This window comes from Aedes aegypti, chromosome 2 (genome assembly GCF_002204515.2).
Source record: "Aedes aegypti strain LVP_AGWG chromosome 2, AaegL5.0 Primary Assembly, whole genome shotgun sequence".
Taxonomy (NCBI): Eukaryota; Metazoa; Arthropoda; class Insecta; order Diptera; family Culicidae; genus Aedes; species Aedes aegypti.
This window is the reverse complement of record NC_035108.1, coordinates 22925430-22940858: the sequence shown is the minus strand read 5'-3', so window position 1 is coordinate 22940858 and position 15429 is coordinate 22925430. Positions and strand designations below refer to the sequence as shown.

The 15429-nt window shown below is 35.3% G+C and overlaps 1 protein-coding gene across 1 annotated transcript in view; it reads right to left on the bottom strand.

The window, feature by feature from the left end:
- LOC5571258 (protein FAM91A1) overlaps window positions 1-15418 on the bottom strand; it is a 31428-nt gene extending 16010 nt beyond the window's left edge. Inside the window, exons 1-4 of the mRNA XM_001653506.2 lie at window positions 14998-15418; window positions 14836-14920; window positions 818-958; window positions 242-756 (exon numbers count right to left, since the gene is read on the bottom strand). Of these exons, the coding sequence (XP_001653556.1) occupies window positions 242-756; window positions 818-958; window positions 14836-14920; window positions 14998-15084 (828 nt within the window). The 5' untranslated portion in view covers window positions 15085-15418. The remainder of the gene's footprint in view (window positions 1-241; window positions 757-817; window positions 959-14835; window positions 14921-14997) is intronic.
- Window positions 15419-15429: the final 11 nt, after the last annotated feature.

Here is a 15429-nt window from a genome sequence, read left to right as displayed (position 1 = left end):
CGGTTAGTGTCACCAAGGCACTTAGCCGCATCGTGCTAGGGAGTGTGGGTTCGATTCCCGCCTCAGACCGAAAAACTTTTCGAGTGGATTGTTTTCCGACCGTGCAACTGGGCGTTGCATGCTAGTCCGTTGTCTAGTGTGGTGCTTCCTTCAAAGGGCAAATTGCCCACTGGAAGCATTAACGTGTAGTGTCCTTAAAAAAAAAACTCTGAATTCATAAAGTGGCATTATTAAAACTTACGTCAGCTATTGTAGACTGCTCATCAGCCGTGACGAACACATTGTACAGCAAGTTCTCAAAGTAATCGCCACTGACTCGATTCATCACAAAGTTCTGCAGCGGAGGTATGCTAATCTTGTCCTCTCCGCTGATTGGCACATCGAGATAGATCAATCCCTTGCGATACAAACTGTGAACCACTTCGTAGTCCAACGCCCCAGCCGTCTGAGCACCATAATCGATCAATCGATCGAGCACTGACAACTCGTCCTGGTTCAAAAACTGCACATCACTCTCCAGCACGTAACCGACTTCCACCTTCCACCAGGGCTCGATCACGATCCGCCTCGGGAACTTGGGCAGCAGATAGTACGGATTACGCTTGAAGAACAGCTTCGGTGAACTCGTCTTCAAATCACTCGAAATCGTTAGGTACTCGTTGCGCCCAATTCCGACCACCCGCAGACAGTCGGCCGCCGTGAAGTTTGGCAACGAATCGTAGTTCTTGTCGTTGTTCAACAAGAACACCAGCATATCTAGAACAAACAGTTGGCGTTTTAAAAGTCTTATCTCCCGCAAACATCGGAACGCACTCACCTATGTAGTAGTTGAAGGGCGTCAACCGGAGCCCTTTGGCCACTATGTCGGCCAGGTGATACGGAAACAGATGCAGGGCCTTGATGTTCTCCTCGATCAGCTTTTCGTAGTATAACTTCTCATTGCCGAATGTGGTGTGCACTGAAAGAGACATAAAACAAATTAGCTCATCACACCTCAATGTTATTTCTTTCAGCAATGACTCAAATTCATATTCGTACAGAGCACTGTTTTCACTTTATATTGATAAGAAATATCAAATGATAGGTATATGTGTTGGTTCACAAACTCCCCATATTAAGATTTTTTGTATTAAACGACGCGTGGGAAATCTCAATAACTGGATAAATAAGTGTTTGAATGACACACAATAATGTAGTAAAATAGTTTGTTAATAACATTAAACATTATTTTAGCAATCACATTTAGTACTATTATTAAAATGTAATATTTCTAAATATATAATACAAATTACGCAATAAGCATAAGCATAGATGACCGTACATTTCGTAGTTGCTACTCCGTGATTGACCAGAACAATCGGAGTTGCACAGAGATTTAATAAATGGGGCTTGGGATTAGCTTACCATTCTTAATGTGCACAAATCGAGAGCTCAAAATTTAAAAGTCAATAACGGCGCCGGCCACGTCCTTACGGTCATCGGGGAAGCGAAGGAATGTTAGTTAGACTACTGTTGTTACTAGAGACCTAGAACACCTCTGCATCTTCACAGTTGTCATGGAAAGGCTATTGGGTTAGTGGGATAAGATACAGATCTGGGAGTCACCAATGTTTGGTGATGCAATCCATGATATAATATGCCTAATCGAAATCGCGATATTATTCGATACTCGCATGTACGCCGAACAAGTGTTCATTACTCGCCCACGCAGGAGCTAACGATCCGCGGCGCTTTTTCATTTCTCTACGCAAACAACGCGCGACATGTTCGATCCTGCCCTTATCGCCCGTCCCCGCAGGAGCAAGCATCAAGGTCGAAGGATCAAACACTACTCATTTAGGAACCGACTTGAAAAATGTGTTCGATAGGTACTGACCAACACGACTTTCAAAGTGACAACCAGATATTTGATTAGTTCAAATATTTTAATTCAATCAATGGATAGAATGCTTCCATTTGACGTATAAGTGGTGTATATAGAGCTTTCCATACATTTAAGAAATAATGCAGGGTGGCCACCAAATATCGATTTTGAAATTCCCGCTTTTTTCCCGGTTTTCCCGGTAAAATTTTCAAAACTTTCCCGGTTTTCAATTGAGTAGCCCAAACGCAAAATGGTCGGTTTTTTAATTGAATACACTAAAAAATTCTTCATCAAGCTTTTCGATAATACTTTTAAGTGTTTTTTTGTCCAGAGGGAAAAATAGTATTATTCATAAAAGGTTGGCTTGTTTTATGACTCCTGTACAATTAGTATAGAATGAAAAAATTCTGAAAAAAAACTTTAAAGTTGATTTCGTCAAAACAAGGTTTCTGTTACTTACACCGTTTTGTTTCTAACCCCGTTTCCCGTTTTCTCTGGGGATTTCCAAAAATATTATTCTCCATAAACACGTCGGAGCCCTGGAGGAAGACAAAAGTGAAAGAATGGTTCAAATCGGTCGTACTGTTCTTAAGTCAACTCGTGACATACAAACACCATTCCATTTTAATTTATATAGATATGCCCCTTTTCACATCTTATTACCACATATAAAAGGGTTTCAATTCCTAATCCTTCGGTTTTTTTTCTTCACAAAAATGAAGTATTCACTAAAACAAAAACGTTTAAGGTAAGGATGAAACAAATCCGCACATGTTGAAGCATGTATCTCAAATTACTTATACAATATTGAATCGATTAGATAATTAATGATACTTTAGAAGCTCTTATAAATAACGCATTGCTTTCAAGAATATCCGGTTTTATTGATGTATTATTCAGTAACTAAAGACAATTATGAATCCAATGTTTTTGAATGCATAAAAATTCTACAATAAAACAAAAACTTTGGGACAGATAAGTTAGAAAAAAATCAAGCCCATATAAGATAAAACGAATAATAAAATATTTCGAAACATTGCAAACCAACTTGAAACATTTCTTAGAAGTTTGGTGTAGTAAAATATACTTAATAATAAAAAATAGAAATGAATCATTAATGTTTAAGTGTTATTTGTATATGATTGCACATGTCTAATGTCAATACTATCAACCATATCCACTTTCTACAACTTATTTTCGGGGGTTTGTAAATTAAGAGCATGAAGATATTAGTTCAGAATTATTTTCCCGGTGACCATCTCAAATTCCCGGTTTTTCCCGTCTTTTTCCCGATGGATTCCAATTCCCGTCTTTTTCCCGCTTTTCCCGTTTTTCCTGGTTCGGTGGCCACCCTGTAATGTTTTCTCTTAGGCCAGCAAAAGCCAGTGCTCATACTTTATATAATTATCTGTAGAATCGCTAAGGATTTGTTCAATTTGTTTATTTATTCAAAATGTTTTTATGTCTCTCGTAATCATAACTACGTTTGAGGATTTTTTTTCCTTCAGATATCTTCACAGTGTATCTATTCGTTTACAGAAATAAAATTCCCTGAGATTTCCAGTTTTTTTCCCGGGCTTACAAAAAAGTACTCTAATTTCAGAAGGATAAAAATTAATGACAAAATAATTATGTTATAATAGTGTACCAAGCTTCCATATTTTGTCAATGCATGATGAAGCTATTTAAATGTGGAAAAATATCAAAGCTTAAGTTTTATTCAACTGAATTGTATTTGATAATGAGACTTCATGCTTTTTTATATCGTTTTACCCGTAACGCGGGTTGATCACCTTTTCGAGGTGCGTTACGGGGTAAGATCTACCAAATTGTACTCTTGCTGTATCTGTTCTTGTGAATACTTATAAGTTACGGTCGGAAGAGTATAAGAGAGTAGCAAGCCACTAAGACCCACCTATTTGTCCTAGATGATGAGGAGGTCGAAGTGGAAAAATGGCTCAATCAGCATCTGAGGTTGGTTTCAACGCATGAGACAATTTCTTTCCAAGTTCAAGAGTTTATCTTTTGATATCTAGGAGGGAAACGATTCCGAATCAGTGGAGTAGCAGACCTCTTAACTTCTAAAATAAGCTTTTTGTTTCAAGGAATCTAAATGTCTCATGCGATGAAACCTGTTCACAGTTTCAAAAAACGACTTTGAACCTTATAAGTAGAAGCAATAATTTGATACGCTAGAGTACCGATGCATGGTCAAAATCAGTATCATTCAACCAGCTTAGTGGCCGAACCTGATTAAGGGGCGCGCTTTTGAGAGTTTAATGGTGACAAACTGTTTTCTCCAAAAGGTATAAATAGCGGTATCTTTTTCTAAAGAGGCTCTATGCAAAATGGTAAAGAATGATATTTGTATAAAAAACGACTACTTCATTATTTCTCAATAGTAATGGAGTGGAACAACATGCACTAAACAAAGGACACGGGTATACCACAAAAGATCAAAGAAAACTGGTCGCAGTGGTTCATCCCGAACAGAAACAGAAAAAAAGAGCTTCGATCACCGTATTGTACTGAACAGAGTTTTCAAATTAATCATTATGCTTCATCCTTAAAATTTAATAATTACTGTGTACTAGGGCGGTTCAAATTTTAAAAATGTTTGAAAATCTCTCATATGCTCTTTACCATCCTTATCATAAAAATAGTGTTCTGTGAAATTTTCAGCTTTCTAGGTGAGCAATTCTCGCTGAAACCAGGCCGCCATCGGCACCCATCGTTAGAATTGTAATTTTATGTCACTGATCGCTAGTTTTCGATAAAACTTAAGGGTGGTCCTTTCTGTTTTCTCAAATTGGTGGACCCGTCGTACGCCAGCTAGCTGAACAGTTTGCGAAAAAGCTCATTTTTAGATAAATCTTGGGTTCTTCTTCACGGGATATGTCTCATATTTCGCTAGGAACACATAGCAAACTTAGTGGCATCGTATAGAGAAAGGATATAGCTTTCATTTAAACTTGAAAAAAATTTGGCGGCCATTTTGAATTTGGCCGCCATCTTGAATTTTGTTAGAAAAATCGATTTTTCACCATCAGAAAGCTGAGGAAAAATTGCGTAAGATAGGCTACAGAAACTAGGTGAGCAATGGTATTTACCCTATCAAATGAACGATTTTCTAAATCATGTTATACGATTTTGACGTATATGGCGAGTGCAATCAATACTACCATCATTTTTTATACAACAAAGAAACAAGTTTTCAACCTTTGGTGTTTTATTCGAGTCGACTAAAGAATAAGAATATTATTTTTAGTGAAAAAATCTGGCGGCCATCTTGGATTTTGGCGCCATCTTGATTTTAGGTAGTAGAATCAATTTTTCACCTTAATAGCACTCAGCATGTCGAATTTAGAGGCTACCAATAAAAAAGGTTACGTATACTCTTCTTCTTATTATTCTTCACGACGTTACGTCCCTACTGGAATCGAGCCTGATACTCAGCTTTATTAGTTATAAATCCAGGTTATTAAACAGGAATCTTATTTTTTAATGCGATTTCTGACAACATATAATTCTTCGACATATCTTTGAATTCAGAAATAATGAATAAATAAATTCAATAAATGAAAACGATCAAAAAACATTGATTAAACAAACATTTTTTTACCCTATGCATTGTTGTTCATTGTATGAAGTTTATAGATTGCGTGTCGGGACATTAGTAAGCCTTGTGGTAATATCTGTAGTTCTAACGTAAAACATTGACAAAAGTGCATTAATTTATAATGAAAGTCTTAAATTTTGAAGCAAAAACATCCTTTATTTTCTAAGTCATAAAGTATCGTTTTTAGTATCGCCCAACATTCATGTGAAAAATAGCGAAATTGAATGATGAGAAGCAGGTTTTGTTCTAATGTGGACGTAATTCCGAAAGGCAGGTGTATAATTTCGAGGTTAGAAAAACTGGCGGCCATCTTGGCTTTCGACGCCATCTTGGTTTTTAGCAGTTGCATGATTTTTTACCATCTCAGTGCTCATCATGTTGAATTATAAGGCCTCCGTTAAAAAAAAACAGTCAGATTCTATCTTTCTTATCTTATCTCAGCTGTTCAACTGATTGTTCATTTGTATAAATGGTTTAGACCAAATAAATGAAAGAAATAATGCTATTTTACAACTCGAAGATATGCAGGAGAATCATTCAGGTAGCAAAAAAGCGTTAAAAAAATCCTATTTGATCATTTGTTTTTAAAACTAGTTAAGCTGAAGGGCTGGCTCTGTTCCAGTAGGGACGTAACGTGAGGAAAAAGAAGAACAAGAAGAAGAATAAGTGTAACGGTAGCATTGAAATTCAACATGTTGAGTGCAAACAAGGTGAAAACTCATTCTAATACTTAAAACCAAGATGGCGTCAAAATCCAAGATGGCCGCCAGATTTTTTCACTCAAATTAATACTCCTATTCTTCATCTGTCTCAAATAATACACCAACGATTGAAAACTTGTTTCTTTGTTGTACAATAAATATGTTCGCATTGATTGCACTCGCCATATACGTCAAAATAGTAGAACATGATTTAGAAAATCGTTCATATCATAGGGTAAATACCTTTGCTCACCTAGTTTCTGTAGCCTATCTTACGCAATTTTTCCTCAGCTTTCTGATGGTGATCTCAGAATTCTCAAAGAAATTTCTGTAGAAATTTTTAAAGCAATCTCTGAGTAATTCTTGGAGATGTTCTGAAGAAATTCCTGGATAAAATCTCAAAGAAATGCTGAAGGATAATTTTGTAAGAAATTCCTGGAGGCATCTTTGGAGAAATTCCGTTTCGAATGTTTGAAGAAGTTCTAAACGGGAGTCCTTGGTGGTTGTCCTGAGGAAATCTTTGGGCAAAATCCTGGAAGACTTAGAGCTTTCTTGAAACATATCAGAAAGAATCTTTAAAGGTATTCCTAGTGATTTCTGAGTAAACTTATGTACCGTGAACGTACCATATTTGACGCGGGTCCAAACTTGACGCATTTTCTAATTAATTTTATTATAAATTAATTCAAGTTCAAACTAGCATTCGAAAATTTATTCCTTAATCTTCAATTACATGTTATTGAAAGATTTCAATCAAAAAAAGTTTATTTTTGATTAATAATAGCCAAAAAATAAAAATTATTTGAAAATGCATCCGACAAGTGCGTCATTTTTATCATTCCTTAGTGAATGTGCTAAATATTATTAATCAATTTTCATGAAAATATTGTGCTATTTTACAGCAATATCATCAACAACAGTTAGTAATATTCTTTTATTCATAAATTGACGTCGACATTTCTCTATTTTCAAGGTTTAAGACATATTTTTGTATGAAAATCTTGTGCGTCAAGTTAGGCACACAATGTTCCTAATTATTTGCTATTTTGTTCAGCATGTTTTGTTGAATCGAAAATAGGAAAGGAAATATTTATGGTGCTTGCATTAAAAAAATCCGTCCGCAGAACAACCCATTGCTTTATGTAATCACATGTAAATGGGTCATCCATAGATTACGTCACGTTTTTAGGAAGAGGAGGAGGTTTAGGGAAAAGCAAAAAAAAAAAAAGGAAAAGGATTCATACAAAATATTTGCACTTTTCATAAAATAAATGTGCCCAAGGTTGAGAGGGGTTGAAAATTGTACAATTTATCGCGGTTTATGGATGTCCCCTAATGTTTTAGGGAAGCTTCAATAAATGCGTCAGGAGGTGAGGTGTAGGTTCAATGGTTTGTTTCGTATAATTTATACAATAGGGGGTGTCCATGAGATATGTTTCACAAAAACATAACATTTTCTACAACTACCCCGCCCATCCGCCCCAAGTCACACTTTTTATATGGATTAAAATGTATGATGAACTTGTATAATTCGTTACATCTTGCAGAACACCTCCTCTGCCCATAACTGCATATTTGTAACATTCGACGAAAATAGGCACTGAGTAAATGGAGTACCAAGTGTAAATTTCTCGTCAGTATGGGAAGGCCCTAAAATTTCAAAAAACATTACGAGTCCCATGTATAATCTCAATGTGACTGTTATGCAGTTATATTAAGCAATGTGACAACTTGGTATTTTTTCCGAAATTTCTGGAATAATCTCACAGATTTTATTAAGGTAGTCGAAAGTATTGATGATTCGATGATGTTCCACGGTATTAACTCGAAATTGTCAAAAATGTCGAATGTGACAAATATGCAGTTATGGGCAGTCCTTCCCCCTAATAACATGACGTACTTAATGTATGACCCCATATATGGTTCTCGATCTATTTCGAGGCCAATACTGCCGTTGGTTCTACGCATATTTGTCCCGCGGTGCATAAGGATTACATAGAACATGGGACAAGTAGGCGTAGTTTTTGACCAATTTGTCCTTATTTTAGCAACTACCTTCCCCGTTCCAGCGCAACGTACTTTTCAAATTTTTCCCTTGTTTGATATCACGACAAATATACATTAAACTAAACAATAATGCTTGACTATGGATTGAACTCAATCGCCGGTTTTATTTTCTACACTTTAACTAAACGCATAGCAAAAGTACTACCGGAGACGTCATTCAAAACTTTTTCCAAAGGTTCTAACTTTTATGTCCACTCTAAAGCGCTTTTTTCAATTTATTGAACTATTGAATACTGAAACTCTTGTATATTTTAAACTTTAGCAATTATTTTTTAGTGCGTCAAATAAGGAACATAGTGCGTCAAATTAGGCACATTGAAGAATTGATGCGTCAATTAAGGAACCTAATGTGTTCCACAAAAAGTCAATCAAACATGAAGAAAAAAACATTTGATAATTTTTTACTGATTTTTTCTTAATTCTATAATAGTTCAGCTAGCATAAGTTCAAATTTCAACAAAATCGGACAGATTTTAACGATTTGACAAATGTTTGAATTTAGAATTTTCTTAACCGCGTCAAATATGGTACGTCCACGGTAGTTGAGACTGCCAAAAATCAGGTTATATTCCTGAGGTATTCAAAACATTTTTTTTTTATAAATTCCATAGGAAAATTCTCGAAGGGATTCCATGGGAAATAATCTCCAAATGAATCAAATCCCAAGTCTCTGGTCTGATTTCATGAGGGATCAAACTGTTATTTTCTGATTCCTGTTAGATTTTGTTTTGTTTGATCTCTTTTTTGTGCCGGTTTGGTCTTTATTATGTATCTTTTTTCAGGCAAAAGGTCGCCAAAATTCATATTTTCATAACACTCAGTCGCTACCAGCCTGAAAATTTGAACGTTTTTAAATGATATGCGAACAAATAATCATACATCAAAAATACAAAATTTAAATGTTTGATTAACCAGGGTCTCAATTATAAATAGTTCTACTTAAAAAAAATGAATTAATTTTATGTTTATTAAAGTTTTATGGATTGTTTGAGTTTACTTTGATGGGAACATACCTATTTAAATATGAAGCAAAGAACACGATTTAATGTAATGATTAGATATATTTTAAATAACTTGGCTTTTTTTCAGGTCATATGATTATAATTTTTTGAACACAATTTAGAAAACAGCGATGAACGTAATTTTTATTGGAAAATATTATCACAAATATATTTTTTTTTCTTTTTTTGCCCATTAAGGTGTCTTAAGACGCTTATTAAGTATTCAAACGGTCCATGGATACCATTTGAGGTTTCTACACTGTACGCGGGCCAAAAATGAATAGTGCATGATCATTCAAAATTTAAAAATGTTTGAAAGTCCTGACTAAACCTTTGAGGAATTTTTAGTTAAATTGTTATTATAAATGAAAAAATAAACCGAATCAATCGAAACTCTGGATAATATCCTGCAGGATTTTCAGAAGATGTTTTTCAAGGAGTTCCATCGTACGGAAACCCAATCAAAATATATCAAAGCATATTTCATCAAGTAATACACAATTTTATTGCGGTTACATATCTCAATTCAGACATTATAAATGATAAATGAAGATTTCAATCTGCAGACTCCTTAATATTTCTATTTACATACTAACAGCTCATCCCATAGTAAAATTTTCCGAAGGGTGATTCACAAGTGATTTCCATACTAATTTTAAACATTTTTGTGAAAATAGATTTTTCACTAAACGGAAAATTATCAAACTTTGGGTTTTGGTTCAATTTTCAACGAAGAATCAGCACAGCATATGTAAAAAAACAGGATATCCCTAAACACGCAAATTCTTTGGAATTGGCTTGTTTAGTGAATAAAATTCATAGTTTTTTGTAGCTTAATCGTAAGAGCACATTTTTCTAAGTATAACACGATTTTATTGCACTTTAATATAAATTAAATTGTTAAAACAGATTTCAATCCGGCGACTCAATGACATTTCAATTTACATAATGACAGCCCGTCAAGAAGTAAAATTTGTCGAGGGGTGATTCAAAAATGATTTCCATACTTATTTAAGACGTGTTTTAGAAATAGTTACAGGTCACGGAAAATTGTGAAATTTAGATATCTAGTTCAATTTTTAACGTAGATTCAGAATATGTAAAAAACTGGAAACCCATAAACAAGCCAATTACCATACACACATAATTCAGAATGCCGAATCTCGGCTAATTTTAACCGAGATCCGCACAGCCGAGTAGTCGGCAAACACATTTCCTGGGATCTCAGCAAATAAAAGCCGAGTATCAGTAAATCGTGCTTCGTTGCTAAGCAACCGGACAATTTGTTAGCTGAATCTCGGTTGAAATTGGGAAACCGAGATTCGCACAGCCGAACGTTTGACGTTTGAAATCTTGGTGGATTTCTTGGAAAAAAATTCTGTACAATTTTTTTCAACACTCTGGAATGAACCTTTGCGGGTTTTCTTGGAAGAAATTCTGTAAAAAGCTTCGACAGATCTCCTAGAGTAACAACTGGAACATTCGGTTGAAGGATCAGTGGAAAAATATCTGAAGGAAGTCCTAGGATAGTGTTTGGAAAATTTTGCAAAATAATCTCTGAACAAATTACTGAAAATGATAACGTTGAATTGCTCGAGAATTTGCTGAAGCAAATTCTGGAGAAATTTATGAAGATATAATGTAGGAGTTAGGGAAAGTAATCCACATGAAATCAATTGCATAGTCTCGTAACAGTCTTTGAAGGTTTCTCTACAGCCTGCAAAATTTTGCATCAGAATTGATTGCAAGCAAGATAAAGAAAAAAGAGATAGAGACCATTTTGCTTAAAAAAGACCTTAGAGACCTTTCATAAAAATAGAGAAAATTTATGGAGATTTGCATAAAAATAGAGACCAAGTCTCTAAAAAGAGACCTGTTACCAGCCTTGAAATTGATTTATTGATTGTTTCAATATATTAAAGTGAAAGTGCCTAGAATTCCGGATTAATTGCCCAAAAACAGTTTTCCATTTTTTTCTAATTTCGAATAATTTTAAAAACCGTTCATGAAGATATGTCAATCCATTACCATGAATTAAGGCCTCAAAAAAATTGCATGGTTGATATTGAAATTCCCTGATAAATCCAGGTTTTAGGTAGTAGACACATTACGTCAGTAATCGTTCAAAGATTGCTAAATTACAACCTGTACGAGTTGTTCCAATTTTAAAACCAGACAAAAATCCTGCAGAAGCCTTTAGCTACGTCCAATCAGTTTGCTTTCCTCCATCAGTAAACTTTTTGAAATGGTCATTTTGAACAGAATGTTGGCCCACATCAACGAAAATTCAATTTTTACTAATGAACAGTTCGGATTGCGCCATGGACATTCGACCACTTATCAACTTTTGCGTGTAACAAATTTGATCCGTTCCAACAAAGGCTGAAGGCTATTCTACTGGTCATGTTCTTCTAGACATAGAAAAGCATTCTACAGTGTTTGGCATGAAGGTTTGATCGTAAAATTAAAAAAAAAAACTTTAATTTTCCAACATACATTGTTAGAATAATTCGAAGTTATCTGTCAAATCGTACACTTCAGGTTAATTATCAGAACTTCTGGTCTGAAAGACTTCCTGTTAGAGCTGGTGTTCCTCAAGGCAGCATTTTGGGACCAATATCATACAATATTTTCACATCTGACTTACCTGAGTTACCTCAGGGATGTCAAAAATCTTTGTTTGCGGATGACACAGGCCTCTCCACCAAAGGACGAAGTCTGCGTGGCATCTGTAGTCGATTGCAAAAAAGTTTGGATATTTTTTCTTCATACTTGCAAAACTGGAAGATTTCTCCTAGTGCTTCCAAAACTCAACTAATAATATTCCCACATAAACCGAAAGCTCTTTATTTGAAACCTTCAAGTAGATATGTTGTCACGATCAGAGGGGTTCCAATAAATTGATCAAAAGAAGTTAAGTATCTATAGGGCTCATGCTAAATAAGAATTTAACTTTCAAAAATCACATTGAGGGTATTCAAGCCAAATGTAATAAATATGTAAAATGTCTCTATCCCCTTATTAATAGAAAATCAAAACTTTGTCTTAAGAACAAGCTTTTGATATTCAAACAAATTTTCAGGCCAGCCATGTTGTATGCTGTACCAATATGGACTAGCTGTTGTAATACCAGGAAGAAAGCTCTGCAGAGAATTCAAAATAAAATTTTGAAAATGATTCTGAGGCTTCCTCCCTGGTATAGTACCAATGAGTCACATAGAATATCCAATGTTGAAATATGGAACAAATATCAAATAAAATTATTAATAATTTCAGGCGAAAATCGTTACAATCTTCTATTGCCACGATTAATGCGTTATATATTTAGGTTAAATTAGGTTAAGTAAATTGAAAACGTGTTTTTTTCGCTTATAAGCAGGTGAAATCAACTCACCTGTAAAAAATCTGAACTGCTACGGCAAATGAAATGTAATATGTTGTTAACAAAATGTTAATATAATCTTAAATTTGTTTTACCAAATGAGGATGATAGTGTTGTCTAATAACACAGAACACCTGGATATAACAAATGAATGTAATGTTTAGAATGATACTAATAAAGAAATAAAAAAAACAACCTGTAATAACTGATCGTGAGAACTCTCCCGGGATTTTGCCTTTAATGAATTCATGACGTCCTTCAGGTCCCTTCAAAATTTAATTTCTTTTTTTTTCTCTGAATATCATTGTTGAAATGCAACTTACGACTAATCAAAAAGTTTAGTCAGAGAACATTAACAAAAACTTTTTTGGAAATTCTTCCAGGATTTGATTTTTTTTTTCAATCTCGTACAATAATTTCTTTCGAAAATCTTCTAGAAATTTATTTACGAATTCTTCCAGAAATTCTTTCAAAGATTTTTCAAAGGATGCTCAGAAGAATTTGCTCCAGGATTCCTTGAGAACTCCAAAGCTACTAGCTCAAGTAATTTCCTCACGTATTACCTTAATTTTCTTTTCCAAAACTCTTCTAGAATTTCCACCAGATATTTTTTCCTTGATCCTTCAGCTGAATTCTCCAGTTGTTTCCTAAGATTTCCACATTTTTTTTTCCTGAGGAGATCTTCAAAGGTATTTTCAGAGTTTTTGAAAAAAAGTAGCTGAGGTGTTTTTCAACAAACCCTGCAAGAATTCCTCCGCCTGTTCATGCGAATTACTTCAAAAATTCATCTACGATTTATCCCTAAATTTCTCAAGTAGTTCTTCGAAAAAATCCATTTGTTTAAGGAATTTACCCAGCTTTTCATCCTGGTCTTACTCTTGCAGTTGTTGCAAACATTTTTAAAACAGTTTTCCAAAACATTCCCATGCAATTTTTGAAAGTTTATTTAAGTTTTCACAGCAGCTAATACTACAGCAATTTTTCCAATAATTCCTCCGATCATTCCTACACAAACTTGTATAGCAATTTGGCTCCATGTTTTTCGAGAAATTCCTTTATAAAATCCTGCGAAATGCTATCCCGAAATTCAATTGATTTTGTTTTTAGATTATCTTAGCTTATCTAAGAAATCTTCTGAAACTCTTTTCTGCCTCTTTCTGGTTCCTTTAGGACTCTTTTTTCAGACAAGAGGTCTCTAATTTCCTATTTTAAGGCACTCAGTCGCTACTAGCTCCATAAAGATGGAAAGCTCTCTTAGTATTGTAGTAACAACTGGTAGGAAAATGAGGAAAGAAGCAAAGGGATGTCAGCGAAAGAAACCTAGTATCAAATCTACTTAGTACTTTTACTGCAATTCTATACAAATTGTTTGAGAGTGGAAAATCAGAGGGGGTTGTGTACAAGACACGACCGCATGACGTTAAATACGCCAAGTAATTTTCTGCATTTGGGGCTGATTCACAAATTTCATAACGCTATAGGGGGTGGGTGGGTGTCTTTAAGTTGTTACATTTCATACAAAATGTGAAAAATATTCATACAAAATGCGTTACGAGGGGATGGGTGGGTGTCAAAAATGGTCATTTTTGGCGTTATGAAATTTGTGAACAAACCCTTGAATTTTAGTCGAGTGTCATAGTTGCAGCCTTCCTTAAGGTGAAGACATTTCGCAACATTTTAGATTTTCATTTAACACCCAGTATATTGCCGTAAGACGTAGTTAACGTCAAAAAACAAGCCAGTTTTCTAAGAATATCATGTTATTTCTTCGGTGGAGCGGAAAAGTCACCTGAAAATATTGTTAGAACGCTTGAAAACAGAAGAATTTCCTCAACTCGAACCCGACCAAAATGTCAGACCTTTGCGTTTTAGCCCGTGAAATACAGTAACTTGAAATTTCCCGTCGAGGATTCCATAGGGTTAAAGTTTTTCTTAGCTTCAATGTGCACAAAATATTTGCCAACGTTTGTCCTACCCATGGTTTCGTACGTGGACGTGCCTCTGCGAACAATAGATGGCAAGTACGACCTTATTTATTATTTTGGATAAATTCAGTATGACTATCAGGCTAATGTTATCAATAAAACAATAAATTACAAAATTACCATTATTGCATATGAAATTATGTAGGTTTCATACAACCTTGATGTGAAAACAGCGCCCCGTATAAATATATGTTTGAGGCACTGTAGTTACCTTACCTAAATTGCCGCGATAGCGAAGTTGGTTCTTGAGGCTGTACTCGAGAATGAACTTTTCGTAGCGCTTCTCATTGTCATGCAGGGCCTGCAAAGATAAGAAAACACCCATGAAGCAACTAAAGTTTCTTCCAAATAAACTTGAATCAACGCTGAATAATTTACCTTCCGCAGTTCTAGGGGCAGATTCCTCCAGCTGACTTTGCCGCGGATGTTCTCTTCCACGACGTGCACAATGTTTCTCGGGCTCATCGTTAGCAGCGCCGCATTATCCCCGCACCCGGTTTGAATTCGATCCGCCCTTCCGAGTGGCACTTCCAAGCAAAACCTCTAGTTATTCCAGCGGAGAAAGCTGTCGACGTAGCTAACTAAACTATAGGGGGGGAAAACACTATCCAATCTGCTGGGCGCAGGCTGACTGTCGACTGCAATGTGTGGCTTTCTGGGCAGAAGAAGTTTCCTAGCACAGCGATTTACGACGAAAAGTGACGGAATGTTTTTGTTTTCATTGTGGATTTTAACACGAATTTGTCTGCGCGCAGAACACCGTTGTCCTCGTCGTCGTCGGCCGAACTGTATAACGAACGAGCGGGCAAT